General features: G+C 38.4%; 1 protein-coding gene across 1 annotated transcript; it reads left to right on the forward strand.

The window, feature by feature from the left end:
• Window positions 1-229: 229 nt before the first annotated feature.
• On the forward strand, window positions 230-10,985 carry THAP1 (THAP domain containing 1). The gene is made up of 3 exons (XM_044660837.1): window positions 230-504; window positions 9,956-10,151; window positions 10,518-10,985. The coding sequence occupies exons 1-3, from the start codon at window positions 434-436 to the stop codon at window positions 10,890-10,892; spliced, it is 642 nt and encodes a 213-aa protein (XP_044516772.1). The 5' UTR covers window positions 230-433; the 3' UTR covers window positions 10,893-10,985.
• The last annotated feature ends 15,190 nt before the right edge of the window (window positions 10,986-26,175 follow it).

Genomic DNA, 26,175 nt, shown 5'->3' on the forward strand with positions numbered 1-26,175 from the left:
GGCTTTCCCCCAATAAAACTCGGGCTTTGCCCTTCACGAACTCTGTAGGCTCCGCCCCATTCCCCTCGACCTCAGGCAGAGGGACTGCGTGGGTCGAATCAGCTAGGCGCGAAGGTGTCTCCGCCTGCGGCCTGCATCCGTGTAAACGTTACCTCTGGGCGATGAGCCAATCAGAACCCTCGCCCGCAACTCCTCGCGAGAGGTGAGGCTGAAGCTGCCTCCGCCATCTTGGAGATGGGAGCAGACGGGCGATGGCTGTGATCCTGCTAATGCAAACAACAATACAGGCGCATTAAAAGCGCCCTGGAGTGAGCCGAATCTGCTCCGCTCCAGCCAGTCGCCGCTAGAGAGGGGAACGGAGTGTCTAGGTCAGGTGCGCGGTGGCAGTGGCAGCAGCTGCTCCTGCCCGCCCCTACGGCCCAAAGCCGGAAGGATGGTGCAGTCCTGCTCCGCCTATGGCTGCAGGAACCGCTACGACAAGGATAAACCCGTTTCCTTTCACAAGTAAGTTTCCGGAGCGCGGCACGAGAACAGGATCAACCCTAGCCCCAGTGGGCTAGGGGGCGCGCGGAGGGTCAGGCAGGGGGGCGGAGCCGGGCGCGTGTCCTAGCGGGCGCGCGGCTGTGGCGGTGGCTGGGAGCTGGGCAAGCGCGTGCGCTAATGAGGGGGCGGAGCCCGTGAGCTAGGAGGCGGAGCGAGACCAGCATGGCTCTGGAGGCGCGATGCTCGAGCCCTACTAACAGTTTCCCTGGGCAGTCTGGACCTGAAGAGAATAGTGAGGCTCAGGCCTCCAGTGACAGCTTCGCTTGTTCGAGGCCACAGCCCGGACAGGGCACGACACACCTATAAAATGGTTTCAGAGACTGAGATCACCTTCCTAAGGGGATGGAGGGGATGGAGGAGTGGGGAGCTCCAGCCCAGTGACCACATTTGTCCCCATGGGTCAACCTGCCCTAGGGTTTTCACCCAGTCTCTCCAAATTGACCAAGCCTGTGAAGCCTCTCTTCACAGCCTTCCTGAAGACGCAGAGCTCCCCTCCAGGCCACCGGACTTATTCTAACGAGCCTCAAGCTGGACTCTTGACCAGAAGGCTGTAGAAGAGATGAGGCAGGGGCCTCAAGCATCCCAGGTTCCAGCATCTTTCTAGAGTGCTTGTGCTTTTTCTCTGGGGTGACTCAGTGGGTAGAGTATTGGCCTGGAGTCCAAAAGACCAGGATTCAAATTTGTCCTCAGCCACCCAACTAACTGTGAGGACCCTGGCAAGTCACTTATATTTTCTGCCTGCCTCAGTCCCCTTATCTGTAAAACGGGAATAGTAATCACACCTACTTCCCAAGATTGTCCTGAGAATCAAATAAGATAATATTTGTAAAGTGCTTTGCAAACCTTGTTTAAAAAATTAATTTGTTCTAACATGTTATGCTTTTAAATCATTTTCTGACATTTTTTCAATCCATATTCTTTTTTTCCCTCTTCTGGAGTCCAGAAGACCCAAATTCAAATTCCATCTCAGACAGTTAATTAGCTATGGGGACCCTGGGCAAGTTACTCCTCTACCTCTCTCTGCTCCTTGAGACCACAGGTAAAATGTTCTAGGTTGCACATATGCTGTCAGACAACATATTTCCACGTTCATGTTGTGAAAGAAGACACATCACTTATACAAGAAAAAATCTCATGCAGGAGATAAAGTAAAAAATGGCATGCTTCAGTCTGCATTCAGACTCCATCAGTTCCTTCTATAGTAGTGGATAGTTTTTCCTTCATGAGACTCTGAGGTCGTCTTGGATCCTTGCATTGCTGATAATAGTTAAGTAATTCACAATTGATTATAATACATTATTGCTGTTATGGTATATAATGTTCTCCTGATTCTGCTCATTTCACTTTACTTCATCATATAAACCTTTCTAGGTATAAAACTTAAAGTGCCATACATACATTTTAGGTATTATTAGCTGCACTTGGAGTTAGAAAAACTAGAGTTCAGTTGTGTCCAACTTTTCAAGACCCCGTTTTGGGTTTTCATTGCAAAGATACTGGAGTGGCTTGCAATCTTTTCCAGCTCATTTTACACATGAGGAAACTGGGGCAAACTGGGTTAAGTGACTTGCTTGGGGTCACACAGCTAGTAAGTGTCAGAGGCTGATTTTGAACTCATAAAAATAAATCTTTCTGATGATGAGCCCAGTGTTCTATCCACTGTGCCATCTAGCTGCCCAAATCTGGCCTTAAACACTTTCTGGTTATATGACTCTGGGTAAGTCACTTAATCCTATTTGCCTTACTTTCATCCTTTGTAAAAGGAGCTGGGGAAGGAAATGACCAAGAAGGGAGGGAGGGAAGGTGGGTTGGGCATTGCAGCTTTGGAGATGTAGAAAGGCTTCTCATTGAAATTGGCCCTGTTGAGCTGAGTTTTAAATGAAATAAAAGATTCCCAGTGCTGAAGGTGAAAGGGGGCATTCAGGAATTTGCCAGTGCACAGGTTCTGAGTCAGAACATAGATTGTCATGTGTAAGGAACAGTAACATAGTCAGTTTGGTTGAATCATAGAGTGTAGGAAGGGGAGTGATATTTTGTAAGGCTGGTATGGTAGGTATGTTGGGACCAGGTTGTGAAAGATTCTAAAATCCAGAGGAGTTTATATGTGTTCTAGCAGAACCATGAGTTGACAAGAAGGTGGCATGAAGTAGTGATGTGGCAAATGGACTTGAATGGTGAGAAACTTGAGGCCAGAAGATTAATTGGAGATCCACAGTATGAGTATGGATCCACATACTAGGGTGGGAGTACTGTGAATAGACAGGAGACTGACAGAACAAGATTTGGCTACTGATTTGAGTAGAGAATGGCAAAGTTTGTGGACCTGAATGAAATGGAGGAGGTCTGATATTAGATTCAAACGAGATCATGTATTTACATCTTGCAAACTTTTAGAAGTACTATGTAAACTTCAACTATTATTATTGGGAGGAGGAGCGGAGGCAATGTAAGCAGCCTCTAGGGATCCCTAAATATCATTCAATAGTCCAGAGATGCACAGACTAACAGGGTTTTGCTCAGGAATGCTGAGTGCCTTCCTGTAAGAGCAAGTCTTCTCAATTCTTAACTTTTTGTGTAGTAGACCTCTATGGCACTTTGATGAAGCTTGTAGACCTTTTTTCAGAATAAGCTTTCTAATTGCATAAAATATATAGGTTTACAAAGGAAACCAATGATCATGAAATACTGTTATCAAAGTAAATTTTTTTTTAAGTTTACAGACCAGGTTAAGAACTACTGCTGTAGAGAGAAAGGTAGGTCTTAATTCTTTTCTGAGAAAGTTTGCTTCCTTGAAAGGTGCTTTCACTAATGGTTTAGATTTATTCTCACTGTTCAAAATACTGAATTTGATTTGACCATTAAGTTCCAAAGAGGAGTAGTGCTATTCCAGATGACTTCAAATAATTTGAAGAACCGTCCTATGAAATGGAAATTAAGAGGGACAGCTAGGTAACACAGTGGAAAGAGTGCCAGGAGTTGGGAGGACTTGGTTTCAAATGTGGCCTCATACACTTCCTAGCTGTGTCACCTTGGGCAAGTCATCTATCCCCAGTTACCTAGCTCTAGCCATTCTTCTGTCTTAGGATTGATATTAAGACAGGGGGTTAAAAAAAGAGAAAAAGAAGAAATAGACATTGGGCTTGTTATTGATTGGCCCTGTAGGACAGAACTTGAAGCAGTGGTAGGGGGGGGAAGCGGTGGTAGGGCATTACAGAGAGAAAGATTTCTAGATGGCTAAGTGTGGATAGAGTGCCAGGCCTGAAGCCCTGAAGTCCAGAAAGTCCTGAGTTCAAGTTTGGCCTCAAAAAGTTAATAGCTATGTGACTCTGGCAAGTTACTTAATCTCTATTCAGCTTATCTTTTAAATAGAGATAATAACTGTGCCTACCTCCTAGGGTTGTGAGGATCAAATGAAGGTAATTGTAAAGCACTTATCACTGTAGTGGTTTGGACTGTCTTGGAAAGTAGTGAGAAGGAGGAGGAGGAGAATATTTTATATTGTACTTCACATATATCATCTTGTTTGATCACTGAAGGATTTTAAGAAAAGGTTAAATAATCATTTGTTGGAGTCATTGTAGAAGGGATTCTAGTTCACTGGAACTAACACCTTAAGTTCCTTACAGTAGTGAAATTGGTGACCACTTTCTGAGAATCATTAATAAAAATTTTACCTTGAAAAATAGAGTGAAATCATTTTAGGTAACCTTCTTTAAAAAAAATTTATAATTATGAAATTAAAGAATTTAGAATGGGAAGAAACTTGAGAAATCTACAGCTTCATTTTGTAATTCACTTTATTTTTTTAAATATAATTTTATTTTAAAAATATTTTTCCATGGTTACATAATTCATGTTCTTTCCCTCTCCCAGAGCTGATAAGCAATTCTACTGGGTATAATTCACTTTATTATTATTATTATTATTATTATTTTAAAAAACCCTTACCTTCCATCTTGGAGTCAATACTGTGTATTGGCTCCAAAGCAGAAGAGTGGTAAGGGTAGGTAATGAGGGTCAAGTGACTTGCCCAGGGTCACACAGCTGAGAAGTGTCTGAGGCCAAATTTGAACCTAGGACCTCCTGTCTTTAGGCCTGGCTCTCAATCCACTGTGCTACCCAGCTGCCCCCTATAATTCACTTTAAAAGAAAATTGTACACTTAAGAGTTTCAAAGAGAGTCCTCCAGGACCATATTATATCTGCCTTCTATACTTGCCCAAGTACATGTTTTGGCTGATATCCAAAAATCATTGTCTTGTAAAGACAGCCTAAGTGAATTTTTAACCCTAAGCTTGCCAATCTGCAAAATTGCTGTTTGACATGGACTGGTTAAAAAAGTATCGGTGCCAATTAACTACTGGACAATCTTCATTAATAAGAAAAGGCAAGAACTGAAATATCCAGTCTTCCTATTCAGGAAGACTTGTAACATGTTATACAGAAAGACCGAGTGATTTGTCTGAAGAGGACACCTTCTGTATGTTAAGCTTTCAAGGACTTTCAAAACTATAGGAAGATGACTGGCCCTTGTGAAATAGCAGTAAACACTTTAAGACAGTGAATCATTGTGTATTACAAACACTTCTTAGAAGTTTGGAGGCAAGAGCTGTTCATGAGAAGTATTGGAACTATCAGGGCTGCCCGTGGGGAAAAGAACATGGTTTTCCTTGCCTACCAAGAGGGAAGGAAGTTTGAGGCAGGTATTAAAACAGGGCCGACTTGCTAAGGTCTTGGAGATCGATACCCCTATAAAGAGAGCTGCTGGGAGGGAAACAAGCATTGCCACAGTTTCCGTAGCATTATTGATAGTTTAATGAAATGAACTTTTCTTTTTAATTGTGTAATTTCTAAAAGCTGACCAAAACTCTTTAAGTGTAATTAAGCAAGAGGTCAGACTATTTTTATAGTAAACCACATGTCCAGTTTGATATAGAACAATATATAGTGAACATATACATAGCACCTGAAGCTCTTTAAATATGTTATCACATTTGATTCCCACCATCACCCTGAGAAATAGGTGCTGTTATTATCCCTACTTTATTTATTCATTTATTTCTTAAAACTCCACGAATGTCTTAGAATTGGTACTAAGGCATTAGTTCCAAGACAGAAGAGCAGTAAGGTAATTGGGGTTAAGTGACTTGCTTAGGATCACCTAGCTAGGAAGCATCTGAGGCCACATTTGAACCCAGGACCTCCCAGAATCCAGGTCTGGATCTCTATCCATTGAGCCACCTTGCTGCCCCCATCCATTTTTTTTAAAGACTAGGAATCTCTATCTCACCCAAGCTGGAAGTGCAAGTCTTGCAGAGAGCAGAGGAGCATCAACCTGCTCCATTAACAACCTAATGGTTTGTTCCCTTCTTAGACAATTTGGGCCATCCATCCCTCACCTTTTACCCTTTCCCCACATATCTGTGGCCAACATAAAAGTACCTTAGCTTGGGGTGTCTCTTCTCCTCAGCTCAGGACGCCTCTCTTCCCCCCCAAATCCTGGACCTCCTTAGTAGCCAACATTCCAAGGGTGTGCTTCCATCAGGCATCCTGTCATTATATATCGTCATAAGTTGTGAAGTGACTTGGCCACAGTCATATGGGTATTGCACATCTAAGGCAAAATTTAAACTTGGGTCTTCCTGACCCTAATTCTAGCATTTCTCCCTTGGGCATAGCCCCCTTTAAAATGGAGCTAACCTTTATATACAATAGTAATTTAAGTTTGACAAAGGACTTTACATGATCACACTTAGTCTTGAAGACAGTTCACAGAAATAGATGTTAAGATGTAGGCTCAACACTTGGGCATGGTCACATTGTGTCCCAGTCAGGTCCTAGCTGGCCCCAGAACCCTGCTGGAAAGATTCCTGAGAGGAGAGCTGGTCTGCCACTTGCTGGCCGTGTGGCCGGGAGCAAATCCTTGCTCACGCCCATGTTCTGTGTCACAGAGATGCTCCTTCTGACCCAGAGGACACGTTGGGGTGGCCAGCAGCACAGGAGCTTTTAAAGCTTTACACAGAGATGGGCCGTCACCTTGCTAGCTGAGCTCCTGCTCTGCTCAGCCTCGTGTTCTGGGCACGGCAAGGCCAAGGTTGCCCAGAGCCCTCTGGGGGGAGTTAGAATGGCCAGGTGTCCTCTGACATCCCATCCTTGTTCAGACATGCTCATTAGGTGCAAATGGACAGGAGATACTACTCCTATTGGACAAGGAAATTCTAATGAGGCTAATCCACAAGTTAGACTGGGCAGTAACCTAGCTTACAGCCTTGGGAGAGACCCTTCTTGGGGCCTCAGTGGCTGCACCAGTAACATCAGCTCTCCAAGACTGATTTCATTCTTTTCTTAGGAAAGACAAGCTTTTAGATTCTTATGGGAAAATAAACTTCTATTTCAAAAGACAAAGTCTGAAATTTGAAAATCAAAGCAAATGAAGAATGAAAAAACATTCTTCAACCAATCCATATTCATTTTCTTACCTTAAAAAAAAACACTCTTACCTTCTGTCTTAGTATCAATTCTAAGAAAAAAGAGTGGCTAGGGCTAGGCAATTGGGATTAACTGACTTCCCCAGGGTCACACTGGGAGGAAGTGTCTGATAGCCTCATTTGAACCCAGGTCCTCCCCACTTCAGGCTTGTCCACTGTGCTACCACCTCATATTCATTTTCAAAGGACTGTTTAAATTTTCTACTTTCCAAGAATGATTTTTCACCTTCTGGGAAATTGAAACTAAACTGGATGGGCTTCAGTAAAACAGGAACATTTAAATCTACTTCCTATAAGTCTGGCTGGCAGCAAAGCAAGGAAGGAGAGATTGAAGACCAGGGTTGGAACTAGGAACCATCCAACCCAAGAAGTCATATTGACTGATTCTGGGTCTCCTACTGTAGGAGCAATAATGGTCAAGATGATTCTGGAAGACTTCATTCTCTTCTTTAGGTTTAGGAACATTAGGAGGCAAAACACAAGTGGTGTGTAGTTTCCATTTTAGAGATTTAATGGTCCCTGAAAGAGCATTAGATTGGTTCCAGTCTTGCCTCTGCCACTGATTTGCAGTGTGACCCTGAGCAGATCACTATTTCTTAACTCAGTTTCATCAGGTTTAAAATGAGGGGTTAGACCACAACACAGCCTCTAAGATCTCTCTCCACTCCAAGAAGAGGTTTTGTAGTTGTTTTCAATCTAGTGTGGCAATAGTCAGCCAGAGGCATTAGTAATACACAGGCATTTACTGGTTGTAGGATTCCTTTCCATAGGATGTCCCCCAGTTTTGTACTACTGTTTCTTCTATTAGGTAGTAATTAGGGATGATTGACTAAAGTAAATCCTTGTATAGAAACTTAAGAAGCTAATTTATTTTTATTTATAGATCTTTTCTCTGCCTCCAATTATATTAAATGGAGCCCTGTTATAAATTATTTTTAGTTTTGTTCTTTCTTGAGCTCATGTGCAATAACTCTTTAGAGAGTAATATCGAATATCAATGTTGAAAAATAATGTAATCTGAGAATAATATCACATTTTTTCTTGGTTGTAAAGGTTAAATTTAATAATTGGACCTAAATTATATGAAATAACATGGTCGCCAAAGTTATATCTCAAGTCAGAAGTTTATTTACCAAATTTATTTACCAATAAAGTAGAGAAATGTGCGAGAGGTTAGAGAAAATGCCTATACTAGTCCTCAGCTAGGAGGGCCGGTGGTGAGTAATCATGAGGCCTCCTCCAAGATGGAGGCTAGTCTCTTAGAAAACTAGGAAAGGAGTCAGCCTTTCACTCACCCAGCAGAGTCCAGGAGTCAGAGAATCTAAGTTGAAGCCACAATTCATGTTGAAGTCTCCAATGAAGTTCCCTTGAAGACTATCTCCAGGAGACACTCTCCACTGAGGCTCAACTTCACAAGGCTGCCCCAGCCCAAGGATTTCTTGGCTTTTATGTTGGTTTCCTGTTCTTGCCCCTCTTCACAGGGGACAACCACAGTTTCCAAATTGTCCAGCCCTGCCCAGGGGCAGTATCTGTGGGATTGACTTGTCACCTCTAAAGGTGTTAACTCTCTTCCAAGGATTCACATGTTTCTGAGTTATCATTCAGTTTAGAAGTGGGTTGCAGACTTCCCCCCTACTTAAGGTTAAGTAGTGGTATATTCCTTTTGGAGGGTAAACTCCTGTAGTAAGAGTTTCCCTTACTTTAGGGTTATTAAGTATGGGTGTATTGCTTTTGTAGATTAATTCAAAAGTAGATGGAGAGTTAATCCAGTCCTCACAATCTTATGAGGTACTACCAAGTAGGGCTATTTAAGTTATTGTTCACCAAACTTTTAACTCCAACTAGGCAAAGAGAATAAAGGATTCCCTTTTCACAAGTGTAAACTCAGAATAGACAAAGAGAACCAAGAATTTCTTTTCACATTACTTCTATGGTTCATTGTCCAGGGTAGAATATAACTGAGCCAGAAGTTTTTTTTGCTACATTGTCAATAGTAGCTGACCAGTATACACCCAGTTGTGAAGTTAAATACAATCAATGACATTCTAACATACTTGCTTTTAATTTTTCAGTGTTTTTTTATGAGAGTATGATTTTTATTGAACTTAGTATTTTCTTATAAATTATATTGTCTGAGGGTTGCTTTAAAATAACATTGCTCTGGTTTGACTGTTTACACAATAATAATTCCACTTTGAGTTGCTTGGGGTAAATCTGGTTTCTGAGTTGGGATTTTTTTCTTTTTGTATAGTTGTTAAAAGGAGATTGTTTGAATAATAATTCTCTTTTCTCTAAAAGGTGTTTTACTTTAGATTCTCATCTTCTTGATTGCTGGAAGATAATTACATTCCTTCTGGATTGAAATTCAACTGTGACCTATTCAAATGCAGTTTAATTCAGTTCTTATGCAAGATGAGATGTGTTTTGGGTGTTTTTCCTTTGTGAATCCTTTAAAATGCTACTAAAGAATAAAACCTAGCCCTTAAAAGGCATTGTAGATAAATGGAGCTAGTCTCTATACAGAGTTTCATTCTGATATTCATTTTCCAGGTACTAGCTCTTGGCTTTGTGTTGTCAGCTAGTTATTTTCTTCTTCCTTGAAGCCTATTCCTATTGGCTTGGAGGGTAACTGAGTCAGGGTTCCTGAAGATTGCTAATGGAGCATAAACTGGGGTAGTCAGGGCATTCAAGCATAGATTATAGATGTGTTCCACTAGTTCAAGTAAATGCATACTAGATTCCAGCTCATTTTCAACTACATGGAATTTTGGTAGTCTATTAGTTAGACAAGAAGTATCCTCACTGATGAAATCTTGGAGCTTTCAAATTTTAATGGTATAAAAGTTTTCATAATTCCTTTTAAAAAAAAGCACACACAACTTGCTGGGCATGATAAGATAATAGAATTGAATTATTCTTTTGTAGGTTTCCTCTTACACGACCTGATCTTTGTAAAAAATGGGAGGCTGCGGTCAGAAGAAAAAACTTTAAACCCAGCAAATACAGCAGTATTTGTTCAGAACACTTTACTCCAGACTGCTTTAAGAGAGAATGCAACAATAAGCTACTGAAGGAGAATGCTGTACCCACGATATTTAGTTTTACTGAACCACATGTCAAGGTGATAATGATTTTTAGAGTAAAAAATTGGTGTTATTAATATTAAATGGTTTTATGCTTAGTTAACTTTATTTTAATCTTGCTCCAAAGATTATAGTATACCTAAAAAAATATAATGCTACATTTTGTTTTCTATTAACCAAAAATTCAGTTTCAACATATTTTTCTTCTTGAATGATTTTCTAAGGATCTAATTTTATACTCCTCCTTTATATAAAAAGTCCTAAAATTTCAGAAACTTGAATTTCTTCAAGAGGAAGGTTTTTTTAAACAATATAAATTAAATAATGGCACTTGGATTATTTATGCTGGTTGTTGAGATCACTTTTATTTTGAATGACTAAATTCCTTTGCTTTATTGTTTTAGAGTGAGGACCTTCAGGAGCAACAAGAACAGCTCCCACCCCCTCTTCTAACCCCTCCTGTTTCCCAAGTTGATGCTGCTCTTGGATTATTGATGCCACCTCTTCACACCCCTAATAATCTTGCAGTTTTCTGTGACCACAACTATACTGTAGAAGATACAGTACATCAAAGGAAAAGGATTCAGCAGCTCGAAGAACAAGTGGAAAAACTCAGAAAGAAGCTCAAGACTGCCCAGCAGCGATGCCGAAGACAAGAGCGGCAGCTTGAAAAGCTCAAGGAGGTTGTCCAGTTTCAGAAAGAAAAGGACGCATTATCTGGAAGGGGCTATGTGATTCTACCCAATGACTACTACGAAATAGTAGAAGTCCCAGCATGAAAACATCTGCATATATTATTGGGGCAGGATTCCAGGGCCTCTTCAGACGAACAGGAGAGTCATTTGAAAAATTAAACATTCTTAATCCTTATGTAAAAGCACTTCAGGACTTTAAGAAAATAAAATTTACATGTAATGTTAAAATGTAAAGGTTTTTGTCCATAGTAATTTTAGTTTTTTTACAATTTGACAAATTTTAAAAGTTACAGACTAACCTCAGAGTGACATTATAAGTTTATAATACCTGTTTTAAGATAGAAGATTTGGGTTTTTCTATTTTTAATATTTATAGAAAATAGTGTAAAATCTGAAGTGATAAAAAGGTTTCATGCAGTAAAAATGATGTAAGTCTAAAATGAAAAATTATTGCAGTATGTTGGTTGTAAGAACTGGTGATGATTTAAATAGAAAGTATGGGTCAAATCATGGAACATGCTTTGTCAGAGTAAATTGACCATATTTTTAAATTTAGAAGTTTATTCTCTTTCCATCAACTGGCCAGGCTGTTCTTTGTGTAAAAGCTTTAGTTGTCTCTGGGGAGAAAAATATTAAAATGCTTTCAGATTTGACAGTTAATTCTGTTCTCCATTCTCTGCATATTTTTGCCTAAATTTTTTTCATTGTGATAACCCAAGAATTTTTCAGTATTGGTAACCTTTGCTTTTCAGAGTAGATACATTCTAGTTCTGTTGATTATAGTGAGATTCTGCTCACTTTTCTGTACCCACCACCCTACCCCCTTGATTCCTACATTTGTACAAGGGGAAAATTTTTTCAGTAAACTTAAAAGGTTTTTGGTTAGATAAGGATAAAGATGGTAACTAGATCCATGGCATGGCCTTGGATCATTTCTCCTCATCCCTTTTAGGCTGAGTTTTTTAATGTGTTAATAGTGCTTATCAGTAATATCATACTTCAGTTAGTTCTCCATTTTATGGATTATAACCTAAAATTCCTTTCAAGCAGAAAAAAAATTTTAAGTTTTTAACAAATTCCCTTTTTTATGATAACAATAGTGATAACAACACTTTCTTATAGCACTTCAAGGTTTATAAAGTATATGTTTCTCAGTATAAGTGCTAAATTTTTTATAGCAAGTTTTCTAAAAATGAGGGGAAATAGGTTAAAAAATAATCTAATTAATACTTCATTTGCCATTTTATTAAATTTGTTTTAGCCACCAAGGTTCTTAGTAGAATTTTTAAGAACTGGATTCCAACTTAGATTTGCCTAAACATGTAAAATAAGACAGAAGGCCATTCCATAAGAAGAATGGGAGGGGCAGCTGGGTAGCTCAGTGGAGTGAGAGTCAGGCCTAGAGACAGGAGGTCCTAGGTTCAAACCCGGCCTCAGCCACTTCCCAGCTGTGTGACCCTGGGCAAGTCACTTGACCCCCATTGCCCACCCTTACCAATCATCCACCTATGGGACAATACACTGAAGTACAGGGGTTTAAAAAAAAAAAAAAAAAGAATGGGAGATGTATTCCTGGGCAGCCAAATCTATCAGCATATATTTATTATGCATCTGTTATGTGCCCAGCACTGTGCTGGCAATATAAAAACAAAAATTAAATCACTGTCTTCAAAGAGCTGCAATATAAAAACAAAAATTAAATCCCTGCCCACAAAAAGCTTCCATCTTATTTCAGAAAGATTTATACGTGTATAAGCATGTAAGAGACACAAGTGATTAAAAAATTTTAAGGCCTCCTCCTCAACTTTACCAACCTTTCCTAGAGCCATGCACCTCCCTGTCAGGTAAATAGTAATAATTTCTGGCATATATCTAGCTATAGTGTAACATTATGCCAGATATGCCAGCATTTGAAACCAAAATGTGTTCCAAACTACTGCTCACATGGAGAAGTTTAAACATTGGTCTTCCATATTTGACATTTAAAAATATTTTCAAAGTACACAAATAGTGACCCTATTATAGATAGAGCTAGATTGGATAACTTCATTAATATAGAAAAATTAGAAGTTGAAGGAACTTCCCATGTCACCAGTTCTCTGTCCAGGGTCAGACAGCTAGGCCAAGTCTGTGCCCTCTGCCACACTGCTCAGTTAAACTACAAGAATCACAGTATCTAAGTGACTTATCCTGGCCTCCCCTTTTGGACTCAGATTTGCGGATGGCTTAATTTTTTTCAAGAAGTTGAAAAAACAAAATATTAAAAATTGAGTGCTTGAACCATATTCATGCTTTGCTGATAGCTATAACCTTAACATTATTTTTGATTTGAAATTCTGGAAACTATCTCTAGTCCATGCATGGACCTTAGGGCTATTAATGAAGTCTACACCGTTGCTACACATTATTTTGCTTTCCTGTGTTCCCCCAGCTATTGTTAAGGGATATAAATGATTTATTCCCTTCTTTTATACATTAACTTGAGGTTGTTTCTATGCAAAAATCTATCGCTATATTTTCAGTCAGTTTTTTCCTCTCCAACTTCAGTTTCAATTGTGGCTAAATATTCAACTTAGCATCTCAGAGGAAACCCATGACATTGAAATACAGATATAAAAATATTTTCCAATCGAACAAGTTCATGGATCCTAGTCTTAACTTCTGATATAGAGGATACATTTGGAGTTTAGCTGATTGTTTCTGATCCAAAATATCTAACTTTTAAAGTACAAATTGTTCATGTAAACCTTGTATTATTGATGTCAAAAAGAGTAGAACTTTTGATCTGGAAAGGTTTCTGCAAAAGCACAATACAGTAAAACATCATTAATTTGGACAGTTTGAGGAGAAGACCAAAATGATGGCAGAATGTCTTAGATTGAGTCACCCATGTGGTCATTACATTCCTATAATGCCTGCCTCTGGGGGAAGCGGATGCTGGTGGATCATTTGAATTTGGGACTTATAAGCTTCAGTAGGGCTAAAGCTAACGGATCAGGTGTCCACTCTTAAGTCTAGTACCAATATCAGGAGAGGAGGGTGCCCCGGTCCGGAATGAGTCAGAATTTCTCATTGATCAGATGTGGGATTGACTTATCAGTGGATACAGCTCTTCCAGTTGGACAAGGTAGGGGGACTCAGGCTCAAAAGATGTATGCTTAAACATTTTAAATACACAATATTTCTATTGTGTTCCATGGACCTCACATCCTAGAAAGGGCAGTCAAATCTGTCTTAGGAAATATATAGTTAATTTTTATGTTTCAGTATCATTTGAAGGTAAGCAGTTTGATAAAAATCATAACAAGCCATTTGAATTAAACTTGCCCTTTATAATCCTATATAATTATTTTGCCAGTAGACCCTTTCATATTATAATGCAAAGCTCAAAAGAACATCTTCCAGATTAGACTAACTCAAGGTTTCACTGTAATCCAATTTAGAAAAATTTTAGCTGTTTACTCAATTCATGTTATATATCCTAAAAATTAATTTTTTGTCCCCTTATGGTAGGGAAGCATGATATTTACAGTTTGGCGGGTAACTGGCCAATTCCTTTTACTTGAGGGAAGAGGGAAATAGTTTATGTTGTTAAAAAATGTTCTTAACAAGTCAATTGTGATTTCTTTCCACATGATGCCATGCAATGATGGTGAAGCCAGATGAGACTTGATTTGGTTTAATAGTTTACATTTCTGGGCATATTTAATTATATTTTTAAAACAGCCATTCCCCAGCTCTCCACCCACCCAAATTCTCTTTGCTACTTTTTATTTTGATGTCTTAAGACAAAGTGATTTACTTAAAAATCTATAGGGCATTCCAGATTTTTAAAAGGAAAGACATCACCAGTTAGTTACATCAGCATCTCTAAAGCAAGACCCAAGCCAGATGTTGCTGCTTTGTTGCCTGTCGTGCTTTTTCTAGGGGCCTTGTGAAAGTAAACAGTCTTTTTTGAAGGGTCCTGCCCTTAGTTTAACTGTATTATTTCAGGTCAGTATTGTGTATAGTGCTATGGTTAAGTATTTTAAAATGTTCATGTGAAAATAAAAATGCCAAAGAACTTGCAAAGTGGTTTAAGAAGTGAAGATGGACTATCTACAAAAGGCAAAATCATTGCACTTCATGATAAATATCCTTTTTCAAGACTATGTGGGATTTGACCTTGGAAAATTTTATTCATGTGAAGGAATCTTATGAATTATAAATATTTTTTAAAGCTATAACAACCTGCTGACAATCTTAATTTTATTAATTATTCTGCCGTCTTGATGTTTTATACTTCCTGTCTTAGTTCTTAAGCCAAGATTTCATAATTAATAAACACTGCTAGAGTTGTGCCAGAATCAGTGATAATGAATAAAAGTGTCTTGGGTGATAAAACATTGTTGCTAACAAATTTCAGACCGGTACTTACATTGTTTTCAAGAACAAAACTTCACTGAACAAAATACTTATACTCAAAACTACTTTAATAGCAAATTAAATATTTTAATAAAAAATTTTTATTAAAGTATTTGGCTACAAGTATTCAACAAATCATTTACTACATAGAATGAATTGCAGCACCATTCCTCTCTGATAGGCCCTCATTTTTAGGACAGAAAACATCTCAAAGTGTCTTTGTACCAAGCCCTAAAGAAACTTCATGATAGGAAAAATGTTGTCAATAGCTCAGGAAATTGGAATTCAATTGGTAGCTCTGTCACCTGCTAGCTCTATAAGCTTCAGTCAGTCATTAAAAATCGTAAGTCTTACAGAGGAGAAAAAAAGGTCCGAGAGAAGGTTACTGACTCCTAAGTTTCTTTCCAGCTTTAAATCCTGGTGCCAACAATTTCCTTGTGGCAACTAGATTTGGGGATTTAAGAGGAAGAGAAAAGTTAGAAGTGGAGGGTTGTATGTGTTGGTATGTGCTGTTTGTTTCTGCCAAGGTGCCCAACTGAAGAAGAATTAGGACTTTTCAGTAAGAGAGGGAGATATTTATTAGAGGTGCCTCTTGGCACAGGAGTACCTGTCAGCTACAAAGAGGAAGAAGGTTGTTGCAGCAGTATTAACCCTAGGGCTCAACAGACAACTATTCACACACAGCAGAGAGGGGAAAACACTGGGCATGAAAGACCTTTTTCAGCAACCATCCCTGATAAGCTACAGAATTTTGCTAAGCTTCCAGGACTATCTGATTTGCAGAATATTCTTCATTTCCCTTTTTATACAGAGAACATTTTTCCAACCCTGAAGTATCTCTCCTCTTCAGTCATTCCAAGATCCCTGACTATAGTTCAGTAGTCACATCTGCTAGCTTTTTTTGTACCTACAATAGTTTGACTTAACCTAGTAACTAGAACTTGAGTCCAAAGAAGTTATCTCTTGATATCAAATTGATAGCCATCTTAAAACCTAGATAAGACATTCCCCAGCTCCAGAAGCTTCCATGGCCAATCCTCTGGGATAAAATATAAATGCTTTCCCAAAAAAGTGCTCTCCTCTCTGGCTTCAACCAGACTGCTTTCATTCTTTCAGCCAACTTGGCCTACTTGCTGTTCCCCAGGAAAGATATTGTCTACCATCTTGGTGCCTTCATACAGGCTGTCCCCCGATTCCTGCTGTAAACCTGAAAAAATAATCAACACTACCATAGTGATTTAAAGAACAAGTCTTTAATCAGGAGGAGGGAGACCGTGATCACAGCCACCATGCAGTCTTGAGAAAGACACACGCAAATAATCCAATTACTGGGAATTTCCATTGAAGGGAAGAACTCAGGGTCCTAGATATACTGTAGAGGGGAACAGGAAAGGAAAGGCAGCCCACTAATTACTACTGTAAACTCTTGGGACAAAGGATGGGGTTTGGGACCTAGACACTCTTAAGAGAAACCGATTCTATCTGCTAATCTTGCCCTGGCTGATTGGGAAGTACCAAAGGGTGGAGAGCTCTCTCACAAAATCAGTCCCTCTGGGCAGAGGTACAAATTCTAGGAAATGGATGAGACCTATTCATAGTTCAGTCTGTTTAGACTGGGACACTCATCAATTTGGGGTTCCTTGAAAATAGGTTATCTGGGATCAGGGTCAAGCTGGAAGTTATAGAAAATGAGATTATTATTGGAATGCACCCCCCCTCCCCTATATCTCTTGGAATCCTTCCCTCTCTTCCAAGTGTGGCCACCTCCAAAAGAAAATCTTTTTCTGATTTCCAATGTTAGTGCTCCAACAACCCAAATTCTTTTGTGTACATTTAGCATTTACTTCTCTGTACCCATCTTTACCGCCCCCTCCCCGAAAATCAGAAGTTGCATTTTTATTTTGTTAAATTGTTAACTTAAAAAAAAAAGCAGAACTATTAAATAGTCATAAAACCACTCTTTAATCAAGGGAAAGGGGGATGAGGGCTACTTGGCCTCTTATGCAGAGCTGCGCCTTGTGCAGAGTCTAAATGAACACTGCTTCGCTCTGCTCCCAGATCCCCCTGGGAGTGCCACAGCGCTAGATGACGACTCCCAAGAACAAAGGAAATTGGGGAATTTATATACCATTTGGGAAGATCCAGGAGCTGGGGAAGATGATTGACATTATACTGACAGGATACAATCAAGCTAGAGAAAGGGATCATAGCTAGAGGCTAGGGTGTAAGGGAAGGGGCTGCTTACACAATGGATACTAAAGGAATGGTCCCTGCCCAGCCAGGTAGTCTTCCAGGGAAGGGTCTTTGATACAATGGGGAAAACTACCTAAGACAAAAGGGTATTTAGCATTTACCCTGGGGTCCATTATTCAGTCTGCAAGTGCTAGCCAGAGATTCCCTTCAGGGTGGATTCTCTCGGGAACAGGGAACTAGCACAAGCTTTGGGGGGTCTCCAACCTACAAACTATTTCTAAACTTGGGGTTCATCATACCTCACTAAGCTACAAGTTTGGGAACTCTAGATTCCATGTCGACAAAATATTTTCCAATCACGTTTTTTTAGACTTTTACTTTCTATCTTAGAATCGATACTAAGTGACTTACTTAGGATGACACAACTAGGAAGTGTCTGAGGCCAAATTTGTAAACATAACCTTCCATCTCCAAGCCCGGTTCTCAATCCACTGATCCACTGAACTGCCCCTTTTTTCTCCCATTACATTTTAATCAGCTTTAATCACTGTGGAGTGTTGCAAACAGTAATACTCTTTTGACATCTCTGATCTATACCTTCACTCTGCCCCCAAAGTGTTTTACTTCCATAATCCACAAATTAGAAATTCCTTTATCTGACCATAAATTTACTATCCTTTCATTTCTGCCTCTGCCTCATCTTACCTTCATAAGACTGCTATATCCTTGCCACAACCTCTCTTCCTATCACTACTGCTTTCTCAGAATGGTGTGGTGGGTAGAGAGCTAACCTTGAATCTATATGAAGACTCAGGTTCAAATCCTGCCTTGGACACCTGTTTGCTGTGTGATGCTGGGCAAATCACAACCCCTTCATCAAATCAATTAATATTTATTGAGCATTTTTACTGTGTACCAGGCACTGTTCTAAACACAAAGACAAAACAAAAGCTGTCCCTGGTGTTCAAAGAGGTCATTATTCAAAGGGGGAGACAATGGGCAAACCACTAACTGCAAATAATATACACAAGATAAATTGAAGGGTGGTCTCAAGAGGAAAGGCACTAAGATTAAGGAGGAATAGGAAAGGTTTCTTGCAGAAAGTAGGAATGCTAAGGAAGTCAAGCAAAGATGAGGAGGGAGAGCATTAACAGTGATGGAGGATGGCCAGTGGAAATGTCCTAAGGGGGTTGTGAAGATAGAAAGGGCAAGATTTAACAACAGATTTTCCATGTAGGATGAGTGTATGTGAGAAACCAAGGATGATGCCAAGGAGTTTCATTAATTGATTTGATTAGAGTTTCTGGATACCCAGGGAGATTGTAGTGTTCTGAAGAGCAATAGGAAAGTTGGGAAGAAAAACCTGGGGGGAAATCTGAGATGGATTTAAGGAGTTGAGTGGCCTTGTTTCCATATGAAAAGGCCAGGAATTGACTGAATCATCAGCAGGGACAATGAAGTGGGAATAGATTGCCTTTTTACCTAGGGCTCCCCATCTCATTTGCAGGAGTTAGCAGAGAATCCTGAACCCTTAAACACTGTTGTTTTGTGGTTATTGGAATTTAAGACCATTTCCTTGTTTGTATTTTAACCTGCTGAAGTGCAAATTTAGGGAATGATTTGAATTCTTACCATTTGTCCTAGTGAGACCTCTTACCCTGGGGACCCAAGTAGCACCTGGAAAGATGGAAAGAAAAGAACATTAACTTCTACACTTTCTACATCCTGTTTTTAGTTTCTGACAGCTTGGCTCCTAGGGATGAAAAAACCTTCACTGTGCCTAGAGTAAATGAGCTGACTAAAAGGGTTGGACAATATTCCCAGTCCAAGGTGGAGGGTCAAGAAATGGTGGAGGGAGAATTCCTGAGAACCTGCTGCTCCAGCAGAGAAGCTATAGAGAATGAGATGTCCAGAGATGAGTACAGCTCCAGCTCCAGAAAAAAACTAGGTTCTGGGTGGTATCATACTATGGAGGGAAGCAAAAATGTATAATTATTTGGCTTGTTTTTATTTTTTAAGAAGAGTTGTTTGCCTAAGACTAGGTTCAAATGCAAGAAGATAGATTCTTTTTTTTTAAAAAGGCTGGTCCTGATGATGATAATTCAGAACTCATAGAGTTTACCTAGTAAAAGGAACAGTGAACTTGGGAAGTTAGGGAAGTGTGGGAAATGCTTTATTATATTATTCAGAAAATGTATTAATTGTTATTAAATTTGAAAATAATTTTTTTAGATTTAGGTTAAAGTTTTTTTTTTCAGATTTCATGTCAGAATAATTCTCAATCATCATTTTCTGACATTTTTTTTTAAGCCCTTACCTTCCATCTTGGAGTCAATACTGTGTATTGGCTCCAAGGCAGAAGAGTGGTAAGGGTAGGCAATGGGGGTCAAGTGACTTGTCCAGGGTCACACAGCTGGGAAGTGTCTGAGGTCATATTTGAACCCAGGACCTCCCATCTCTAGGCCTGACTCTCAATCCACTAAGCTACCCAGCTGCCCCCTTTTTTCTGACATTTTATGATCTGTATTCTCTCTCTCTCCTATTCCTTCCCCTTCCCCAAGACAGCAGGTAATAAGATACAGGTTAGGTTGTACATTTGTTATTTATACAATACATATTTACATGTTCATCATGTTGGAAAGATACATATTGCTTGCACTAGAAAAAAATTCATAGAGGAAATAAAGTGAAGAATGACATGCTTCAATCTGCATTCAGACTTTGTCAGTTCTTTCTATAGCAATGGATTGGGTATAGGTAGCTCAGTGGATTGAGAGCCAGGCCTAGACACTAGAGATCCTGGATTCAAATGTAACCTCATATACTTCCTAGCTGTGTGACCCTGGGCAGGTCACTTAACCCCCATTGCTTAGCCCTTACCACTTTTCTACCTTGGAACCAATACACAGTATTGATTCTAAGACAGAAAGTAAGGGTTTTAATAATAATAACAAAATATTATTTCAAAATAATAAACATAATAAAAAATTATGTAGCAGTGGATAGCTGTTTTTTTTTTATCATGAGTCCCTTGGAGATGTCCAGGATCCTTGCGTTGTTGATAATAGTTATTCATTCACAATTGATCATCATACATTATTGTTGTTACTGCATACAATGTTCTACTTCAGCTCATTTCACTTTGCATCACTTCATATAAGTCTTTCCAGGTTTTTTTGTGATCATCTTGTTCATCATTGCTTATGGTAAAGCAATATTCCATTGCAATCAAATACCACAAGTTGTTCAGCTAATATGACAATAAAGGAAAATAATAAATATTGGCGAGGATGTGGAAAGATTAGATTGCCAATGTACTGTTGGTAGAGCTGTGAACTGATACAACCACTCTGGAGAGCAATTTGAATTAAGATATAAGGGCTCAATAATACCACTATTAGATCTGTGTCCCTAAGATAGGGAGAAAGGATCTACTTGTACACAAATATCTATAGCAATCCTTTTTTATGAGAGCAGAGAACTAGAAATTGAAGAGATACCACTCATTGGAGAATGAAAAATAACTTTGTAGATAAATCTGTTTTAAAATCAGGATGATTTCTTGAGAAAGAAAAGTTTAAGGTTGTCAAGGCTAAGTGCCCCTAAGTAATAAGGCAAGGGAACCTCCACTGAGGGGTTGTGAGCAGAACTTTTAAATCACAAGCTTTAAATTAAATTTAAACTAAAAACTTTAAATCACAAGCAGGAAGAGGATGTTGGGTTGGATGGCAAAGCTCATTTAGAAGGCAGGAGGTCCAAGCAGGACAAGGGATTAGGTTTTGTATATCAGCTGTGATGATGTCTATGAGACTTTGGGGTTCCTTCATTAGAAAATCTAGTGGGGCATTGTCTGAAATGGGCTGAACTGATCTCATCAGGGTTGCCTGGAGTTCTGAAGAGAAAGCCATGATGGGCCTCTGCTACTGGAATTAGAAGGGACTCCTGACAATCACACATTATGTTATCACAATAAAAACATCCACAGTTTTGCCATGTTATATTTTAAATATCGACAGTTAACATTATTATACTTTTTTTTTTAAACCCGTGTACTTCGGTGTATTGTCTCATAGGTGGAAGATTGGTAAGGGTGGGCAATGGGGGTCAAGTGACTTGCCCAGGGTCACACAGCTGGGAAGTGGCTGAGGCCGGGTTTGAACCTAGGACCTCCTGTCTCTAGGCCTGACTCTCACTCCACTGAGCTACCTAGCGGCCCCATTATTATACTTTTAAAATCTAATTTTATATGGCTAGAAATTATTTGAGTACAGAATGTCACTCTGTCCTCAGGAAATCTCCAAAAATGCCTGAGATGGAAACAAAGAATTTTAGGTTCCCCAAGCCCTGGATCCACCCTAGACATTGTATTTTGGGTTCATTCAACTCAGATCTTTCTTTAGGTCTACCCAAGCTTATGTTTTGGCTTTGCCTAAATTTTGTTGAATATTTTTATTTACTGGTGCCCATCTCAGTCTTCCTTGTTTTCAAGATGCTCTTTAGATAAAATTGCTTAATTTTGTATGTGTAGTTTGTGTTTGAGTTCTCTGGTCTAAAGCATGAAAGAGAGGGAGTCACACCTTTCTAGCTTATTCTCTACCAAACAAACTAATAAATCCCTTTCTAAAACTCCAGTTCACATGGAATTCCTCCAGTTTATTATTCCTTTGAGCATTCCATCAACAACAGATACCACAATTTGTTCAGCCATTCCCCAATTGAAGGGCATACCTTGGTTTTCCAGTTTTTTGCCACCACAAAAAGCACAGCAACAAATATTTTTGTACATGTCTTTTTCCCTATGATCTCTTTGGGGTACAAACCCAGCAATGGTATGGCTGGATCAAAGGGCAGGCATTCTTTTAGCTCTTTGGGCATAGTTCCAAATTGCCATCCAGAATGGTTGGATCAATTCACAACTCCACCAGCAATGCATTAATGTTCCAATTTTGCCACATCCCCTCCAACATTCATTACTCTCCCCTGCTGTCACTTTAGCCAATCTGATAGGTGTGAGGTGATACCTCAAAGTTGTTTTGATTTGCATTTCTCTAATTATTAGAGATTTAGAACGCTTTCTCATGTGCTTATTGATAGTTTTGATTTCTTTATCTGAAAATTGTCTGGAGAACTTTGGATGAGGCTGTCCCTGTATCTTTGCAGGGATTCCATGCTTTCCATCTCTACACAACATGTCCCTTGCCCATTTATCGATTGGGGAATGGCTTGATTTTTTGTACAGTTGATTTAGCTCCTTGTATATTTGAGTAATTAGACCTTTGTCAGAGTTTTTTGTTATATAGATTTTTTCCCCCAGTTTGTTGTTTCCCTTCTGATTTTGGTTGCATTGTTTTTGTTTGTACAAAACCTTTTTAATTTAATGTAATCAAAATTATTTATTTAACATTTTGTAATTTTTTTCTAACTCTTGCTTGGTTTTAAAATCTTTCCTTTCAAAAAGACTTGTACAAAAACATTTATAGCCGTATTCTTTGTGGTGGCAAAAAATTGGAAAATGAGAGAATGTCCTTCAATTGGGGAACGGCTGAACAAATTGTGGTATCTGTTGGTGATGGAATACTATTGTACTCAAAGGAATAATGAACTGGAGGAATTCCATGTGAACTGGAATGACCTCCAGGAATTGATGCAGAGTGAAAGGAGCAGATCCAGGAGAACATTGTACACAGAGACTGATACACTGTGGTACAATCGAACATAACGGACTTCTCTACTAGCAGCAATGCAAGAATCCAGAGCAAGGTATGTTATTTAGAATTTCTGGGACTCTATTTAAGAGCTATTTGGGGATCATTTGAGTGTTAAGGTATGTAGATTATATGACAAACTTCCTGTGGACATTTTAGGGGACTTTGGAAAAAACCTACATTTTCCATGATTCCTCTCGTAGAAATGGAGGCAGACAGGAAGCATGATGATGTAAGAGAGAGGATAAGACTCCTGGAGTCAGGAGGAACGGTCTCTTTTGTTATCTGAGTGCAGGAAGGTACAAAAGGTAAATGGCTGATGCGGCAGTCTGAATTCTTACAGGCACGCGGTCTAATAATTTATCTCTATCAGCATGGCTTTTATTAAAATACTAATTTCCCTCATTATATCAGCCTTCATCATTTTTAAAAACAACAAAGGCTGAGGGACTTATGAGAAAGAAAGCTAGCCACATTCAGAGGAAGAACTATGGGAGGAGAAACACAAAAGAAAAACAACTGCTTGAACACATGGGCTGATGGGGATATTATTGGGGATGTAGACACTAAATGATAACTCTAGTCCAACTATCAATAATATGGAATTAGGTCTTGATCAATGATACATGTAAAAACCCAGGGGAATTGTGCATCAGCTAAGAGGGGTTAGGGGCATTTGGGGGAGAGGGAAAGAACATAAAATATGTAACTAGGGGAAAATATTTAAAATAAAAATTAAAAAATAAAATAAAAAACTAAAAAAAAGAATCTAATAAAAAATAAATAAAATAAAATCTTTTCTTTCCCAGAGAACTGACAAGTATACTATTCTGTGTTCGAACTAATTTTCTTATAGTTTCCTTCTTTATATTCAAGTAATTCACCCATTCTGAATTTATCTTGGTGTAGGGTATGAGATGTTGATCTAAACCTAATCTATCCCATATTGTTTTCCAATTTCCCTAGCAGTTTTTGTCAAATACTGGATTTTGGTCCCAAAAGTTGGGTTCTTTGGGTTTATCATAGACTGTCTTGTTGACATCACTTATCCCAAGTCTATTTGACTGCTCCTCCCTTCTGTCTCTTAGCCAGTAGCATATTGTTTTGATGACCACTGCTTTATAGTATATTTTAATAACTGGTACTGCTCAGCTACCTCCCTTCACATTTTTTTTTCATTATTTCCCTTGATATTCTTGATCTTTTGTTCTTCCAAATGAACTTTGTTATAGTTTTTTCTAATTCTATAAAAAAGTTTCTTGGTAGTTTGGTAGGTATGGCACTAAATAAGTAACTTAATTTAGGTAGAATGGTCATTTTTATTATGTTAGCTTGTCCTGTCTATGAGCAATCAATGCTTTTCCAATTGTTTAGATCTAGTTTTAATTGTTTGGAAAGTGGTTTGTAGTTGTGTTAGTATAATTTCTATGTTTGTTTTTGTAGATAGATTCCTAAGTATTTTATACTGTCTAGGGTGATTTTAAATTGTGTTTCTCTTTCTAACTCTTGCTGCTGTGATGTGATGGAAATATGCAGAAATGCTAATGATCTATATGCATTCATTTTGTATCCTGCAACTTTGCTAAAGTTATTGATTATTTCTACTAGCTTTTTAGTTGATTCTCTAAGATTTTTTAAGTAGACCATCATATCATCTGCAAAGAGTGATAGCTTGGTCTCCTCATTGCCTATTTTAATACCTTTAATTTCTTTTTCTTCTCTAATTACTACTGCTAGTGTTTCTAGTACAATGTTAAATAATAGAGGTGATAATGGGCATCCTTGTTTCACACCTGATCTTATTGGGAAGGCTTCTAATTTATCCCCTTTGCATATGATGCTTGTTGATGGTTTTAGATATATACTGTTTATTATTTTTAGGAAAAGTCCTTCTATTCCTTTACTTTCTAGTGTTTTCAATAGGAATGGGTATTGTATTTTGTCAAAGGCTTTTTCAGCATCTATTGAGATAATCATGTGATTTTTGTTTGTTAGCTTGTTGATATGGTCAATTATGTGCATGGTTTTCCTAATGTTGAACCATCCTTGCATTCCTGGTATAAATCCCACCTGATCATGATGGATTTCCCTCTTGATCACGTGTTGGAGTCTTTTTGCTAATATTCTATTTAAGATTTTTGCATCTATGTTCATTAGGGAGATTGGTCTTTAGTTTTCTTTCTCTGTTTTTGGTCTGCCTGGCTTTGGAATCAGTACCATATTAGTGTCATAAAAGGAATTTGGTAGGACTCCTTCTTTGCATATTATGTCAAATAATTTTTATAGCATTGGGATTAGTTGTTCTTTGAATGTTTGATAGAATTCACTTGTGAATCCATCAGACCCTGGCGATTTTTCTTAGGGAGTTCTTTGATGACTTGTTCAATTTCTTTTTCTGATATTGGATTATTTAAGTATTCTATTACTTCTGCTGTTAATCAATTTATATTTTTGTAAATATTCATCCATGTCACCTAGATGGCTATATTTATTACCATATAATTGGGCAAAATAGTTTTTAATGATTGCCTTAATTTCCTCTTCATTAGAGGTGAAGTCTCTCTTTTCATCTTTGATACTGTGAATTTGGTTTTCTTCTTTCCTTTTTTAAATTAGATTTATTGGTACTTTGTCTATTTTATCTGTTTTTTCAAAATACCAGCTTCTAGTCTTATTTATTAATTCAATAGTTCTTTTACTTTTGATTTTTATTAATTTCTCCTTTGATTTTTAGTATTTCTAACTTAGTTTTCATCTGGGATTTTTAATTTGTTCGCTTTCTAGTTTTTAATGTTGCATGCCCAACTCATTAACCTCTGCCCTCCCTAATTTGTTAATATATGCACTCAATGATATAAATTTTTCCCCTTAGAACTGCTTTGTCTGTATCGCATAGGTTTTGGTAAGAAGTCGTATCATTGTCATTGCCTTCAGTGAAATTGTTAATTGTTTCTATGATTTGTTCTTTCACTAACTTATTTTGGAGAATCATATTATTTAATTTCCAGTTAGTTTTTGGTTTGCCTCTCCATGTATCCTTACTAATAACTATTTTTATTGCATTG

Source organism: Gracilinanus agilis, chromosome 2 (genome assembly GCF_016433145.1).
Source record: "Gracilinanus agilis isolate LMUSP501 chromosome 2, AgileGrace, whole genome shotgun sequence".
Lineage (NCBI taxonomy): Eukaryota > Metazoa > Chordata > Mammalia > Didelphimorphia > Didelphidae > Gracilinanus > Gracilinanus agilis.